Genomic DNA, 17,500 nt, shown 5'->3' on the forward strand with positions numbered 1-17,500 from the left:
ATAAATTCATTGGGGAGGGGAACACGAAGTTTGAGGGAGCGCCGCGGGCTAAACTCGGTCAACATTTAGGAATATGAGATGTATACAGTTTCTCAGGGCAGCTATTAAATGTACTACTACTTGTTTTACCTTCCTTCTCTCGTTCCTTCCTCTGTTTCACTCTTCCCTCTTATTATTGTCCTTTTTCTTATCTCTTCAGTACCATAACACGTTTACATATTCATTTTGCTTACTATTTGGTGATTTTATACAGCTTCAGAAACTTATGTGCGGATTAAGATAGTGAAGACTATTTATTAATCTTTTTACCTCCATAGACCCTTCCTAATGTAAATAAAATAGCGCTCAAACTTGATAAATATTAGATTCAAAAAGAGATAGGAAGGAAATTTTTCTCAAGTAATATGGCAGATGAATTAAATGGTCTCAGTAATCAGACTGTTGTTGAATCATTGTGAAGTTTTAAAATATGATTGGCCAAATTTGTGAATGAGGATGATAGGTGGAGATAGATAAATATATTTCATACAGGCCTGCCGTATAAAGGTCTGTTGAGTTCTTCTTGCTAGCCATATTTTCTTGTGTTCTTATCGTATTTAGAATATAAACTTACACACACACACACACACACACACACACACGGCCCGGTAGCTCAGTGGTTAGAGCGCTGGCTTCACAAGCCAGAGGACCGGGGTTCGATTCCCCGGCCGGGTGGAGATATTTGGGTGTGTCTCCTTTCACGTGTAGCCCCTGTTCACCTAGCAGTGAGTAGGTACGGGATGTAAATCGAGAAGTTGTGACCTTGTTGTCCCGGTGTGTGGTGTGTGCCTGGTCTCAGGCCTATCCGAAGATCGGAAATAATGAGCTCTGAGCTCGTTCCGTAGGGTAACGTCTGGCTGTCTCGTCAGAGACTGCAGCAGATCAAACAGTGAATCACACACACACACACACACACACACACACATCTGGATGTAAATATCAAAAGGAAAGAGTAATTTGAATAGTTTTTATTTCCTACTGTATTTTTTTTTTTTTTTTTATTACTTGTTGAAATTAGCTTCGGTTGTTGGAGTTTGATGTGTGTGTTAAGAGTAGCTTTAACAGTCAAGGTGTTAGCAAGAGATGATGTGATGGGCGGCAGTCTTCCAATAACCTTTTCAGTACTGGAACGCATATTTACCTCGAGTTTTGGGTATGATTAGACGATTTTATTGACATCAGGAAGGGTCTATGGAGGTCAGAAGATTAATTGCCAGAGTCTTCACTATTCTCATCCCCACATAAGTTTCTGAAGCTGCGTAAAATCGCCATATAGTAACCAGAATGAATGATGAGAACGCATCCTGAGACTAAAGAGATTAAGAATAGCATTAGCAGTCAAGGTGTTAAACAAGAGATGATGTGATGGGCGGCAGATTTCCTTTAGTAATATCTCAAAACGTTTCTCGGATCGCATGCATTCTTCAGTACCGCAACAACGTTTAAGGGAAAAAACATAAGCTTTCCGATGATACCTTTGTTTGTGGAGACTGCAGTTCAAGTGAGCCTTTTTTTTTTTCTAATATTCGTTTTTTTTTTTCCCTCGGTAGTTCTCTCTTACATAAAAAAAAAACTTCAAATTTGCGAGTTAAAGGAATCAATTATAGGGCTTCCATTGTATTTTCTATAGGGAGTCATTCGTGAGAGTACCTTCATAACGTCACAGTGTCACAACTCCTTAGGGACGAGAGCAGCCAGTGTAACCAGGACCTTGCTTCCTTAGACCCTCGCCTGATTGGTAGTCCAGCCCTGTCCAGTCCAGGTGTAGGTCTAATTTGATTCTGAGGATAAAAATGATGAACTGTAAACCTGGAGAAGGGAAGGGATGGAGAGGGGCCGCAGTCTTGGCTTAGGGAGCGCTGGAGGTTAGTGTGTGTGTGTGTGTCGGGTGGGTGGGTGGGTGGGTTGGGGGCGGTGGTTGGAGTCACACGCAGCGAAGTTAATAATTTTTTGGGACAAATTTCAAGTTCTTTATGGTTGTTTTCGTCGTACGTGTTAGCGGTGATCCCCCCCTCCCTCTCCTACCCCTTGTGTGTGTGAAAGAAGAAAGAAAGAAAGAAATATATTTATTGCTCAGACTTTTTGACAAAGTATGGATGGAGCACAGCCCCTCAATATGTACACAATCTTATGTATCACCTAAACATTCGCAACAATGCATTAATAAACTGTGCCAGATTTATTAACAAGTTTACATTACCACTTTGCATCAGTTTGACAAATTTGAAATGATTTGGTTGCAGTCTATAGTATTCGGGTATGTATCTATTTCTCAATTGAAGAATTTCTTGATTTTGACAAATCAACAAAGCATGGTATTCATCCCCTATCAATTCATTATTACATTTAGTACAATAACGCACCTCTCTGTCTGTTTGATTATATCTACCAACAATGATTGGTAATTTATTATTTCCCGTGCGAAGCTTTGACAAACTTATACGATTATTTTTAAGTTTAAGCAGGTATTCTTCAATTCCATAAATTTCTTTATATAATTTGTAAGTATTACAAATACCTTTATTTGATATGTTTTCATACCACTTGTTTATCCATAAGTCTTTTAATTTTTGTTCAATCGCTTTTCTGAACCATTTAGGGTTACTAACTGTCTGCGCCATCCACACCCATGACATTCCACACTCTATACAAATATTTTTGATGTATTCTATCCATGGTGACAAATACAGACCGCTCGTATATAACTGTAATAAGCAATTATACATTATATAACTTAATTTAGTGTTCTTTCCCGTCACTAACCTAGACCAATAACTTATCATCTTACACTTAATAGTTATATCAAGAGGGTAAACCCCTAGTTCACCGTATACCATGTCTGTGCTGGTGTATCTATGTACATACAAAACGTGCTTCAAAAACTTCATATGTAGTAATTCTATTTCCTTATAGTACAATCACCCCATATTTCACAGCCATATGTAAGTACAGGTACAACCATCGTTTTAAACAGTTCTATTTGAATATCAACTGGCAAGTCATATTTACGTGAAGTACCAATGATGGAATACAAAGCCCTGGTTGCCTGTTCCTTAAGAGCCAACTCCCCTTTCCTGAATCTACCATTGTGGTTAAACAAGACACCCAAATATTTGTACTCGTTAACAACCTGAATAGTCTCACCCCCTAATTGAAAATTATAATTACTTGTTTGTACCTGTCCTCTACTAAATACAACAATTTTGGTTTTGTCACAGTTAACCTTTAACTTCCAATCTAGACAATAATTATGCAAAGATGTTAGCGCCTGTTTCATATTCACTTCACTATCACATAGCAATACTGTATCATCTGCGTACATTAGCACAAATAATTTCAAATAGATATTAAGAAATTCGTTATCAAAATCTAAATATTTACAATTAAGTTCAAGAAGTTTGTCCTGCAAGTCATTAATATAAAAAGCAAATAACAATGGTGACAAATTTTCTCCCGAAAATGTGTCCGACAATTTTTGATTCACCATCACACAAGATCTAACAATTTTATACATACTCTTAACAACATGTAACAATTTACCATTAACATTATCTCTAACCAGCTTAAACCATAATCCTTCCCTCCACACCATATCAAACGCCTTTTTATAATCTACGAACATGCAAAATAATTTTCTCTTTTTCCATTTAAACAAATCAATAATACATTTGAGCAAATACATATGATCCAGGGTTGAATATCCTTGTCTAAATCCTGCCTGTGTTTCATTGATAATGTGGTTCGCTTCAGAATACTGATTCAAACGATTGTTCAAGATGGATGTAAATAACTTTCCCATACAGCTTAACAAGGTAATTCCCGGTAGTTATTTGCGTCTCTGACGTCTCCTTGTTTTTGTATAATGGTATTATTACTCCAATGGTCCACTCCATTGGGAAGACTCCTTCATCCAATATTTTATTAAACATCTTAACATAAAGAGGGGATAATAGGTCTTGAGTACTTTTAATATATTCATTGATGATATTGTCAGAACCTGGTGATTTGTTATTTTCCAACTTATTGATGCATGTTTTATCTCTTCAGACGTAATAGGGTTGTTCAATATGGGCACATTCCTCTCTTGGTTAATTTCATAGTCAATGGTGTCATTTCCCTCGTTATCAATAGTTAATAATGCTTTAAAGTGGTCGTAAAATACCTCAAGATTAAGTTCACTCTCCTTGTTTCCTCCTTGTTCACCTTTTAATATTTGCCAGTATGATTTTGGATCTTTGCTTTTGTTTTCTCTCAGTTTTTTCACAACAATGGAATTTTCTTTATTTTTCACCCTTGTTATTTCTTTCTTGTAGTTTTTACTTTTCTCTCTCATAATACTATACGTGACAGGATTTTTTTGTTTATTGTGCTTGTTCTTAGCTTTGTGGTATTGCTTTCTGGCATTATAACACTGTTTATCATAACCGTTCATATTGGTGTTATTGCTCTTTTTAATGTATTTACTTTTACTTTTGTGGAGAAATACCTTCATAGCAGGTTCTACCAGTACTACTTGTAATTGGTGTGTTATGTCATCCACAGATAAAACGTCAACTGTATGAAGCAGTTCATGCACTCTACTGACATCCACATGACTCACATATTCCTCTTTTCTCTCATGACTCCACTTTCCTGGTCTTACTCTCACTGTTTCCTCCTCTTTATTACTCTCTCTTTATCTGTCTTACCACACATGCAAATTCTAGCACCGTCTGCAAACCACAATGCACATCCGAAAACAATGGCTCAAAATCCAATACCTCAAAATTTTTAACATGTTTCACAACATTGCAAGTACCTATAACATAATCAATACTTGTATTGTATGTAGTAGTATATTCACCAATTCCCAAGTCATTGCCAACTCTTCCATTAAAAATAACGACGTTATTGTTTTTACATACTTCTACTAATCTCTTACCGTAGGAACTTCTGTCAGGGGTATTGTCTTTATTACTCCTACTCATTAAACATCCTGTAGCACTTAACACAGCGTTGACATCAACTAGTGGTAATATATCGTCCTCAGTTATATCAGCAACATGTGTGTGTGTGTGTGTGTGTGTGTGTGTGTGTGTGTGTGTGTGTGTGTGTGTGTGTGTGTGTGTGTGTGTGTTTTACCTGGCTGGTGTTGCCTCTCAGCCTTCATTTTTCCGGCCTGGAGGGGAGACTCGTCAAGCTCCTGGAACAAAATTTGGAAACTTATCCCGCTTTATGGCCGCTCTCTCTCTCTCTCTCTCTCTCTCTCTCTCTCTCTCTCTCTCTCTCTCTCTCTCTCTCTCTCTCTCTCTCTCTCTCTCTCTCTCTCTCTCTCTCTCTCTCTCTCTGAAAAAAAAAGTTGATAGAGGAAAATCTCCAAGACGTGAAGAGCCAGTTTAGTTTGAAAGGGCTTTCCTGATGCGCGTCTCCTGAAGGATGTTTTGTCGTAGGAATATATAGGAAAGAGAATGTGTGATATGCAGAATTTACTAGTGAAAAATACCTTTAACCCCTTCAATACTGGGACACATTTTTGCCTTGAGATTTGGAGATTTGGATGTCAGAAGATTAATGGCCACAGTCTACACTAATTTTACTCCCCAACATGAGTTTTTGAATCTGTATAAAATCATCAAATAGTAACCAGAATGAATATGGAAACACGTCATGGTACTAAAGTGGTTAAAATGAAATGGAGTATGTGGGCAGAGGACAAAAGTGTATATGTGATGGAAAAAGTAAAGTTAATAAGAGGTAATAAGAGATAATAAGAACCGCTTAGACCAGGGGTTCTCAACCTTTTTATCGTTAAGAACCCCCTGAGTTATAAGACCATCTACCAGTACCCCCAGTATTGTCACATGGAACATGGAACTCAATATGCAATGGCACTGCAAAGGATTTTATTAGATCAGCTATCTAAGTACCCCTGGAAATCTTCTTATGAACCCCCTGTGGTTTCGCGCTGTCAGGATGGCCACTGTCCATGAGCTAACATCATTAGGTCTCTATGACGCTGAAGACGTCTATGCAGAACGGTTTGGTTGGCAATAGACAATCTCATTATCAGACTTTGATTTCTAAGTTATGAAAATAATCTCATTTACGGGGCTTCATAGGTTCATGGTGTCTTGTAGTCTACTTACTAACCTAGAAGGAAAGAAAATATCATACTAACTTGGAGCTATCAATTGAGGAAGAAGTAATCTTTGTCCCAGGAATAGAGCAAGATGGTATATAAAAAAACACAATGCATAGTTATAACCTAACTCTACTATTATAGCGTTTTTTTGTCGTAGATACATGTTTAGAAATACTTTACCTATCTTGATATCTCCTTACGTGACAAAAGAATATCCAAAAATATACGATATGCAGTTGACCATCTTTTCTGTGAAATATTACGATATCTGTTGAATCTGGCAACTTCAACGGGAGTTTGGGTCCTCTCCTAGTGTTTCCTTATGATTGAAACATTGATATTTATACGTCATTGTGATCAGGGAAATAAAGAAAACTAAGTTTGCTTTTTTCTAAGAGCATGAAATAGAAAAATTTATGTTTACAAGTGGCAGTTTATGTATAAGACACGCAAACCTGTGTGCACTCATCCACTCTATCCAGAAGCTTAACTAATTTTCAAAAGTTCCCCAATAGCTACACAACTACCATTGGTCTACTGTTTCTATCCAGTTACCTACAAACACGTACACATTCACGGCAGCAACATGCAAAGTACACTAAATACTCCGGAGCAAAGCTGCCTCACCTTGTTTCATTAATCAGCTAACTCTTGCACACTTTCACACCAAAGCTATTTTTCATTTACCATCGACGATTTTATATTCGAATCAAAATTAAAACGACGATTGAGAACTTTCGGCCTAAAGATGTTTGAGGGCCGTGACGGCCTTGGGCGCCGCACGGGGGAAGGAGGTGGCCGTCGGGTCCGGCCTGGGGCCCAAGGCAGGGAACTGGCTGCAGGTCCTGCTTTTCCTTGGTGGCCTCAAGCTTCACTACTAGTCGTCCACTTGCAGCGCATCACACTAGGCAAGGGTCGCCATAAGCAAGAGATCAATGTCTACCACTCACCGGATGGTGCCGTGAGGGGCCCTAAAGGGGTGATAAGGGCTCCTTGCATAGAATATGATGGTGAGTGGTGTGTACGGGACCTCTGCTTATAATGACACCGGGCTGAACAACTCGCCATGAACGAGGGCACGCTATGTGCCATGAGCCAGGCACTGACAGTACCAGGGGTCCTTTACGTTAGGTTAGGTTAGGTTAGGTTAGGTTAGATTAGGTTAGGTTAGGTTAGGTTAGGTAAAAGGACTCACTTCATGACAGCGTTTGGGGAGTGGTGTGTGGCGGGTCATTGCTCATGGCGACCTGTGTGAGGCATTGCAAGGTTGCATCGTCACTGCTCTCATAACCACGGGACTGGGGTTGACCCTTTCTGGGTAAAAAGTTTCGTCCCAGTACCTGTGTAGGTAATAATACTTTGGATCGTTTCGCCATCGCCATCGCCGCACCGTTAGCCTCGATAAACGGATCGTTATCCTCAACAAACACATCTGTACCGTGGACACTGGAATCGCAACCTGTCGTGGAATCCCATTGTTAGCGTGGACTCATTTTCCTTCGCGGCTTCAAGCTCACTGATTGTTGTCAACTTGCAGCGCCTCATACTAGGCAAGGCGTCGCCTTAAGCAGGGTGCCGTGTCTACCGTCCATCAGATGATGCCGTGAGGGGCCTTTAAGGGGTGATAAGGGCTCCTTGCATAGAGTCTGGTGGTGAGTGGTGTGTACAGGACCTCTGCTTATAATGACATCGGGCTGAACAACTCGCCATGAACGAGGGCACGCTGTGCGCCATGAGCCAGGCACTGACCGTACCAGTGGTCCTTTACGGGGTGAAAAGGACTCACTGACAGTGTTTGGGGAGTGGAGTGTGGCGGGTTATGCTCATGGCTACCCGTGTGAGGCGCAGTAAGGTGGCAGCGTCACTCTCCTCGCACTCACGGGTCTGGGGTGAACTCTTACGGGGTGAAAGGGTTCGCCCCAGTACCTGTGTAGGCAAGTGAACTTCAATTGCGTCGCAGTGAGGTGGCAGCGCCACTCTCCTCGCACCTAAGGGTGTGGGGTGGATCCTTACGGGGTGAAAGGGTTCATCCCAGTACCTGTGTAGGCAAGTGGACTTCAATTGCAGCGCAGGAAGGTGGCAGCGTCACTTTACTCGCACTCAAGGGTGTTGGGTGGATCCTTACGGGGTGAAAGGGTTCGTCCCAGTACCTGTGTAGGCAAGTGGACTTCAATATTGTGTCTTGAAATCGCATCGTGAGGACTGGAACCGCATCGACATCGTGGAAACCCGCATCGTTCCCGTGGAAACTGGAATTGCATCTTGATCGTGGAAACTCGCATTATTATCTTGGAAACTGGAAGGGCATCTTTATCATGGAAAGGCATCGTCATTTTGGAAACTTGCATCGCTATCGAGGAAACTGGAATGCCATTGTTATCTTGGAAACTCGGAGCGCTATCGAGGAATCTGGAATCAAATCTTATCGTACACACTGTTATCGTGGAAGCTCTCGTGATCGTCGTTCGTTTCGTTATCTCTGAATTACTTAATTAGTCTTGGTATTATTATTAGCTTCCATAATAATAGAGATGTTGGTCATTTTATCTTATCTTTTTACTGTATTTTTTTCAGGGTACAGTTTAGTGTTCTTCAACCTTTTCTAAATTCGTGCACCTTTTCGAGAAGCAAGGAGGACTATAAAAGAAATGCATCAATATTCGTAATTTTCCCTACTTTAAGACTGAAAATCGATAGATAACATTATTGAATATCTACCTGAAGCTACAGTTTTTTAGTCCTAAACAGTCGCTATATAGAGCGAAATGTACTAAAACAAAATGCCACATCTCAAACACATTAGGCCCGTGTTCCGTCGGAGTGTAATATATTACTATTGTGAATAAATCGCAATACTTTGATTAATATCAATAGGAGAGGACCCAAACTGTCACAATTTCAGTGTTCGCAGGAGAGAGTCAGTATCGTCTCGCGGTACAGAGTAATCGTCTCTAAACACTGTATTATGATGTATCTATTGATTTGCCAGGGTTTTACTCCTACCAGTATTTTTCTGTTCTTATTCTACCATGGTATTTCTTTATAGTTACTTGAGTTTATACGACTGACATCATAATATAGAGCAAAACATAATTGTCTGGTGTACCAAGATCTTTCATTTCTAGAGACTTGAAGACAGCACGGAACCTTAACACACATTTCACCTCGCTTCTGCACAGGTTAATTCTTCTTCTTCTCAACCTTTTAATGTGATGTACCCCTCGAAGTCTTTCAGTATTTATCACGTACCCTTACCCACAATGCAGCGTCAGGAAGGGTAACAATAAATGCATGGTTTATTGACTTAGTTTATTAAGTTTAAATTGTGTTATATATGTGGAGCAGACACAATTTTTAATTAATATTAGTATGTTTCTATGAGGTAGTGTCGATAGGAACTGGTACCTCACAGGGAGACACTATATGTGACTAACATGCAATGCATTTACCAAAAGAAACTATATCAGACAATTTTCGATCATTATGGCAGTGAACTAGTGTTGCTTGCAGCTAGTTGCAACTTGTAACTAGTAACAGTGATAAATAAGTCACTGTGTGTGTGAATAACATATAAGATAAGAAATCGGAGCAAATATTATAGGTTTGCAAGGTTGTGTGGCAACTGTAATCCAAGAGAGCTTCCTCTCAAGTGATATAACTCCAAGAGTTTCCTTGTTAACGTTGTTAACGTGTCCTGGTTCTAGTGAAGGACACATTGTATACTACAAACGAATTTGCTGCTATTTAAAACTGAAGCATTTTGAGAAACCCGCCACGTACCCCAAAAATTCCTCTCACGTACCCCTGGGGGTACGCGTACCCCAGGTTGAGAACCCCTGGCTTAGACACTTCCTTGTTTCCTGGCCACTGGTTGAGTTGTGACTGTAACTAATATGTGTGCCCGTCTGCTCTATGGTCAAGAGTGATATTCCCACCTCAACCTCCTCCTTCCTTTCTCCCGGCATGCGATACACTCATTTGTGATCACTTCTTCTCTTACGACTTATAGAACGGCAAGGAGTTTCATTGTTACCTATCCATTAACTCCATGTGTGTGTGTGTGTGTGTGTGTGTGTGTGTGTGTGTGTGTAAGCTGTCCTTCATCATTAACCCGTGTTTGTTTTCCTGTGCAGGGGGCGGGGGGCTGGGCGACCCCTGCGTTGAGAGCCGCTGCGGCCCCGGGACCAACACGGTATGCAGCAACAAGACCAAGACCTGCATGTGTGACTCCTACCACCCTGTGTCCATCAATGACCAGCTATGTGCCAAAGGTGGGCCTTCTGCTTTGCTATCCTGTCTCTGTCACTGGTAGTTCGTAAAGTGGTCGCAACAAACAGCCTAGTAAGGAAGTCAGGGTCTATTGCTGTTTGTCCTCCTTTGTATATTCCTTTGTAATCCTCCTCCTCCTCCTCCTCCTCCTCCTCCTCCTCCTCCTCCTGTGTGTGTGTGTGTGTGTGTGTGTGTGTGTGTGTGTGTGTGTGTGTGTTAACCCTTTGCCTACTATAATTTCTCTCATAAACTGAATATAATGGTCTAGTTATTTGGTACAAGATTAAAGTATACTTTTGAGAGAGACACCTCGCACAACATAGCACATGATGGAACGCTCGAAAGACACCACTACCACCACCACCACCACCGACAGTACTAACACATCTCCCGGTGCATGCAGGGGCCTTGCTGGGAAACCCCTGCTTCCATCACGACCAATGCCAATACTACGACGCCAACTCCATGTGCCAGGAGGAGGGCAACAACCGCTCTCAGTGCCAGTGTCAGGAGAAGTATGAACTCAGATACATCGAGGGACTCAGCATCCCTAAAGTTTGCTTCCCTGGTGAGTGTGTGTGTTTGAGAGAGAGAGAGAGAGAGAGAGAGAGAGAGAGAGAGAGAGATTGGACGTTTTTTTTTAATATTCTACACGTGAGTTGTGCATTTTCATGTGATCTCTTAATCCTTCCCAGCGTTCTCTCCTCCTTTTCTCCTTCCTTCCACTTTCTTGTCTGTTCTTTTCTAGTGGAGACACTGCCTTACCCTCAACTTACACATTGGCACCTACTGTCTGTTCATTCACACGTTTCTTCATACTCTCCCCTTGACTCACACCTGCAGAACACATCATAACATATCACGTGTTCTTCCTTTTCATCCTCTCTGCGAATACGAAAACAAACATCAGGGACACAAATTTTTAATAACCACGTTGTTTGTTTTCTCTTCCTACTGAAAAAAATATATTCTCTGAACCTTTCCTCTCCACTGTGTCTGTTATACTCTTTCCTGACAGTGACGGCTCCCTTCCACTCTGGCGTCTCTCTCTCTCTCTCTCTCTCTCTCTCTCTCTCTCTCTCTCTCTCTCTCTCTCTCTCTCTCTCTCTCTCTCTCTCTCTCTCTCTCTCTGTCAGTCTTAGTATCACCACTTGAACTTCTGCCCATAACTCTCAGTGCTCGCAGATCTGCCATACTTCAGTGACTTCTCTCTCCTCGCACTGACCACTGCTTCCCATCATGACTTCACTCTCTGGACCATTTCCTCAAACACCTCTGCACCGCACCTCGAGTATTTTCAAAAGCCGCTACACAAAGATATATTGGTTTTATAAGTGTTTTGTGTGGGTTTAGTGGCAGATTAACAGTATTTCAGCATTATTAACTTGAGGAACATTATAAGAATCCAGCTAACTATTTCTGTGGCTTTTATAAATACTTATGGTGTGTGTGTGTGTGTGTGTGTGTGTGTGTGAGAGAGAGAGAGAGAGAGAGAGAGAGAGAGAGAGCAAGGAGTTTCTGAACGCTGGCTTCTATATGTCTTAGGCTCGTATTCTGAAACGCTTTGCTCTCTCACCGTCACTACTTTCGAAAGACTAGATGAAGGTACTTACGTTTCTAAGGATATTTCTATGGTTTTAGTGATGGATTAGCAAAATTTCTAGTTTATTTTAAGGAGAAACTGTCTTGAAAACCCGGCTAGTCATCTTTGTGGCCATGGAAAATTGTCGTGGTGAAAGAGCAATTTTTTTTTTTTTTTTAATACGTTGGCCCATATCCTGAAACACTTCCGCGCCTCACAGCACCTTCACTGTTTTCAAAGGACTCTAGTTGAAGTGACACGGGTTTTAAAGGACGTTTCTGTAATTCTAGTGACACGTTAACAAGTTTTCTGCATTATCAACAAGAAAAATTACTCTTTAGAACTCGGCTAATCGTCTCTGTGGTCTTCGAAAATAGTCGGGGTGGGAGAAGGAAGCGTTTTTTTAATTCAGACACTTGAACTTTTTTATTATTATTATTATAAGGTCAATGAAGGCGACCCACTGGAAAGCATAACTGCATAAACCCAAAGGCCCAGTGGGCGGCACCTCACCGATAAGTGAAAGGAAGTAACAGGAATGAACAACAGAATAGGAAGATTGGTAGAGATCTAAGAGGTAGTGAGTTCAGAGAGAAGAAAGGTATTCACACGTTTTTTAAATGCTTCAATGTTACTAGAATTAACAATCTCGTTGGGAATTGTATTCCAGAGTCTAGCAGATACTGGGATAAAACACCGGGAAAATTGTGAAGTATTACATCGATTCACAGACAAGGAACGGTCATTCATGATCAAGGATTGTCTTGTAGCACGTGCTGGTAGTGAAGGGCAGGCAAATGACAATGCAACGGGTGGTTGGAATTAGACATGATTTTGAAGAAATAGGACAATGATCCAACCAAACGACGATGCCGAAGATTAATCTCAAGATTAGGAAGAAGAAATTTAATCTGGTTGAATGCTCTATCTAAAAGCTTTAAGTGAGACTCTGCTGCAGAGATCCACACAGAGTGACAATATTCAAAATGAGGCAGTATGAAAGAGTAAAAGCAATTTCTTACAATATCATCAGAGGAATATATCCGCCTACATTTGCGTAACAAACCAACTTTACATCTTGTGGCCATAACTCCTGGTGTCCACAGATCTGGAATCCCTGAAGGCGGACGTGCCCACACTGCTCGGCCTCGGTCTGGCGCTGTCCATGTTGTCTGCCCTCATCTGTCTGGTGCTCAAGATTTTTGCACGAGCTCGCTTCGCCCGCCCTCGCCGCTATGCCGACGCGCGCATCAACCCTCCGCTCACTGTGTCCGGTGAGTGCCAACCTTCCCTTCCCTCCCTCTCCCCTTATACCTGCTCTCTTCTTACCCCCTCCCCCCTCCCATCTATCCTCATTCATGTCTCCAGTGTTTTGTCTTCTTCCTTCTTAACTTCCTTGTTTTCCTCCCTTCTTAACTTCCTTCTTTTCCTCCTGTGTTCTTCTCTCCATCCCTCTCTCCCTTCTTCATTCACTCCTCCATCGTCTTCTCTTCCCCCTCTCCTTCCTTGTATTATTATTATTATTGTTATTATTAATATTATTATTATTATTATTATTATTATTATTATTATTGTTATTACTATTATTATTACTATTCTCGTTCCCGTCCATTTCCATTTCTTCATATATAAGAACAGCTCTGGCACCACACCGTGACTATTCTACACAGCCTTTAGTGAAAGCTGAAATTTCTAGGAGAGCTTTCATGATTCCTGTGATAGTTTAATCCCTTCAGTGCCATGACGCGTTTTCATATTTATTTTACTTTCTATTTGGTGATTTTATACATCTTCAGAAACATATGTCGGGAATAAAATTGTGAAGACTCTGGCCATTAATCTTCTGATCTCCATAGACCCTTTCTAATGAAAATAAAAGCCGTTTAATCGTACCCAAAACTCGTGGTAAAAATACGTCCCAGTACTGGAGGGGTTGCTAATTCTACACTGCCACTTGCAAAGACACGCATGGGAAGACGTATAGTGATCTTTAAGAGAGACACCGGAACGTTTAAAGACTTGAGCTTAAACGTTGGTGTGTTCTGACGGATCCATTTTTATCAAGCACAAGTTTTTTTTTTTATCTATTTATCTATTTATTTATTTTATTTATTTTTTTTTTTGTATTATTATCAGTCTCTAATGGCTCTAATGGAGGTCACTAGTGTTTACAGGGGACTCCCACGACAGTTTGATAGGAATTCTACACTGCCAGTAAGAAAGACAAGGAATTCTACACTGCCAGTAAGAAAGACACGCATGACAAAAAATAAATAAATAAACCTCAAGAGAAACTGGAAGGCTTAAGAACAACAGTCAGAAAAGGAGTAATTCATGGAACTTGATCTTAATTATTGCTGTGTTCTATTTTATCTACTTTTTAGCAGGTCCATTTTTTTTTTTCTTTATTCATTCATATCAGTTTTGTTTTCTTGTAATTTCTAAATACACTCTAGAGGAAGTTACTAATATATTCAAGGGAGTTTCCAAGATCCCAGTGATACTTTGATAAGAATTTTACACTATCAATAGGAAAGATACGTGTATAATAATCTCTGTGTCATTAAAGAAAATTCAAATCCTCACTAGAGATCAGAAGGTTTCGTTAATAAGAGGTGCCATTAATAAGTCACATCCTTAACCCTTCCAGCACTGAGATGCATTTTTCACCATGAGTTTTGGATACGATTAGACGATTTTATTTACATTATGTACGGTCTATGGAAGTCAGAAGATTAATGGATAGAGTCTTCATTATTTTGATCCCCCCACAAGAGTTTCTGAAGCTGTATAGAATCACCAAACAATAAGCAGAATGGATATGACAATGCTGGTAGTGAATAGGTTAAATACATATTTCGACTCTCCGGTTTATTTGATTTCAACAGACACGAGAGGAAGTCATTGAGGCTTTCAGGGTTGTGTTTGTCATTCTAGTAGTTGTTTCACCCCTTCAGTACCATGACGCGTTTCCATATTCATTCTGCTTACTATTTGGTGGTTTTATACAGCTTCAGAAACTCATGTGGGGATTAGAATAGTGAAAACTTTGGCCATTAATCTCCTGACCTCCATAGACCGTTGTTAATGTTCGTGAAATAGTGTAATCGTACACAAATCGTATGGTAAAAAATGTGTCCCAGTACTGAAGGAGTTAACAAAGATTCCTTCACTGTTTATTTCATAGGATTTTCTGTATACAGTTATTTTGATGCTGTTACACTTTCTTTCTCATCTACTTCATCTTTACTTTATTTATTGTTTAATTTTTCCCTTTCTTTATATTTCTTTATTCTTTTCCTTATATCCATCTCTCTCTCTCTCTCTCTCTCTCTCTCTCTCTCTCTCTCTCTCTCTCTCTCTCTCTCTCTCTCTCTCTCTCTCTCTCTCTCTCTCTCTCTCTCTCTCTCTCTCTCTCTCTCTCTCTCTCTCTCATGATTTAATGTTTCTCTTCCTCTCTATTGTAAATTGTGATTAAATCTTTAGAGGTTCTGACTCTTTCAAGATAGTGATGGAAATTTTACTCTGTGTGTGTGTGTGTGTGTGTGTGTGTGTGTGTGTGTGTGTGTGTGTGTGTGTGTGTGTGTGTGTGGGTGGGTGTGTGCCATAGATGTAATTTTTGTAGTTGTTATAATAGTTGCCGTTGTAGTTTGTTGTTCTTGTTAGTTAATACTGTTCATTTTCACTATTGATGTTTACTTGCTCTCAATACTGACTTTTTATAGTCAAGTGAATATATGTAGTGTGTGTGTGTGTGTGTGTGTGTGTGTGTGTGTGTGTGTGTGTGTGTGTGTGTGTGTGTGTATGTGTGTGTGTATGTCTTTCGTCTCCCTTTTTTCTCTTTCTCCTTGTGTGTTGTTATTGCTGTTGTTTGATGATGATGATGATGATGATGATGGCGGAGTGTGATAAGTCCAGTTGGGTCTCAGGGCAGGTAAGCTACGGCGAAGACGGTAAACACCTGCCCACCACCACCACCACTACTACTACTACCTCCACCTCCACCCTTCTCCACCACCTCCACAACCTCCACCAACACCACCATCACCGACGCGCCCACAGTCTGAGTCACTACCCCCAGCGGCGCGCCTCCTCTTCCTCCGCCCTCCTCTACCAGTCCCCAAACCATCACCACAACCACCGCCGCGGCCGCCCCCTACCACCGAGCGGCTCCTCCTCCTCCCTTCAACCTCTGCTACGGGTGGTTCCGGACAGCCCCGCCCCGCCCCGCTCGCCCCGCCGCGCACAGGGCACCCGGTCCACGCCCCCGCCCCAACGAAATGCCCGCGGTACTCCCCCCCTCCCCTCCCCTCCCCTTCGGCGGCCAGCATGCCCCCGGCCGCCGCTCGCTCGCTGCTGACGCTGCTGTACTCTACATACGCTGTTATGCTGATTTTTGACGCCTTTTTTGAACGCCGAGGGCCGCCACCCACTCTTTTCTGGGGCCCCACGTAGATGTTTTTTGGCGGTGTTTGGCGCGGGTATTTTTCCCACCCTCTCTCTCTCTCTCTCTTTCTACTTCTCTCTCTTTCTCTCTCTCCCTTTCTTTCTCTCTCTCTCTCTCTCTCTCTCTCTCTCTCTCTCTCTCTCTCTCTCTCTCTCTCTCTCTCTCTCTCTCTCTCTCTCTCTCTCTCTCTCTCTCTTTCTCTCTCTCCCTTTCTTTCTCTCCCTCTCTCTCTACTTCCTTCTGTTTAAACTCATATTTCTCCTTTTTCTTCTTCTGTTTCACTTTATTTTACTTGCTCACTCATCTGTTCTTATTCTTTCCTTCTTTTTCTTTTCTTTCTACCCTCTTTTCTTTCGTTTTCTGTGTTCTTTTTATTATTATTTTCCTCTCTCTCTCTCTCTCTCTCTCTCTCTCTCTCTCTCTCTCTCTCTCTCTCTCTCTCTCTCTCTCTCTCTCTCTCTCTCTCTCTCTCTCTCTCTCTCTCTCTCTCTCTCTCTCTCTCTCTCTCTTTCTCACCCAGGTTTTGCGTAACAATTAGTCTCCCGCCCTCCGTATCTTAATATGGGCGATAGATCATTTTCCGTAATATCTTAGTCTGCCCTCCCTTTCATTATTCCTCCTCCTCCTCCTCCTCCTCCTCCTCCTCCTCCTCCTCCTCCTCCTCCTCCTCCTCCTCCTCCTCCTCCTCCGTACCCATCATCGTAATTGTTATTCTCCTCACCTTCCATCCCCTCCCCCTTTCTTCCTTCCCATCCCCTTCTCTCTTCTTCCTCTTCCTCCTCCTCCTTCTCTTCCTTTTCCTCTTCCCCTTCATCTTTCTCTCCCTCTTCCTCTTCATCTTCATCTTTCTCTTCCTCTTCATCTTCCTTTTCCTCTTCCTAGTTCTCCTCCTGCTCCGCGTTCACTCTCTCCTTCATCCTCAGTAATGGTAGATGTGAGGTGAATGCCTTCAACCTCCTCCTCCTCCTCCTCCTCCTCTACATCTCCCTTCATTTTCCTGAGAACATCTTTCACGTACAGGTGTTGTTATCAGCTTACCACC

At 41.5% G+C, this 17,500-nt stretch overlaps 1 protein-coding gene across 4 annotated transcripts in view; it reads left to right on the forward strand.

Moving 5' to 3' along the window:
- LOC123518040 overlaps nucleotides 1-17,500 on the forward strand; it is a 51,379-nt gene that overhangs the window by 15,200 nt on the left and 18,679 nt on the right. For all 4 annotated transcript variants that reach the window (XM_045278572.1, XM_045278574.1, XM_045278571.1 and 1 more), the window contains exons 2-4: nucleotides 10,294-10,431; nucleotides 10,833-10,997; nucleotides 13,118-13,285. In XM_045278572.1, coding sequence (XP_045134507.1) covers nucleotides 10,294-10,431; nucleotides 10,833-10,997; nucleotides 13,118-13,285 — 471 coding nt within the window. The remainder of the gene's footprint in view (nucleotides 1-10,293; nucleotides 10,432-10,832; nucleotides 10,998-13,117; nucleotides 13,286-17,500) is intronic.

The sequence above is a fragment of the Portunus trituberculatus genome, chromosome 43 (assembly GCF_017591435.1).
Source record: "Portunus trituberculatus isolate SZX2019 chromosome 43, ASM1759143v1, whole genome shotgun sequence".
Lineage (NCBI taxonomy): Eukaryota > Metazoa > Arthropoda > Malacostraca > Decapoda > Portunidae > Portunus > Portunus trituberculatus.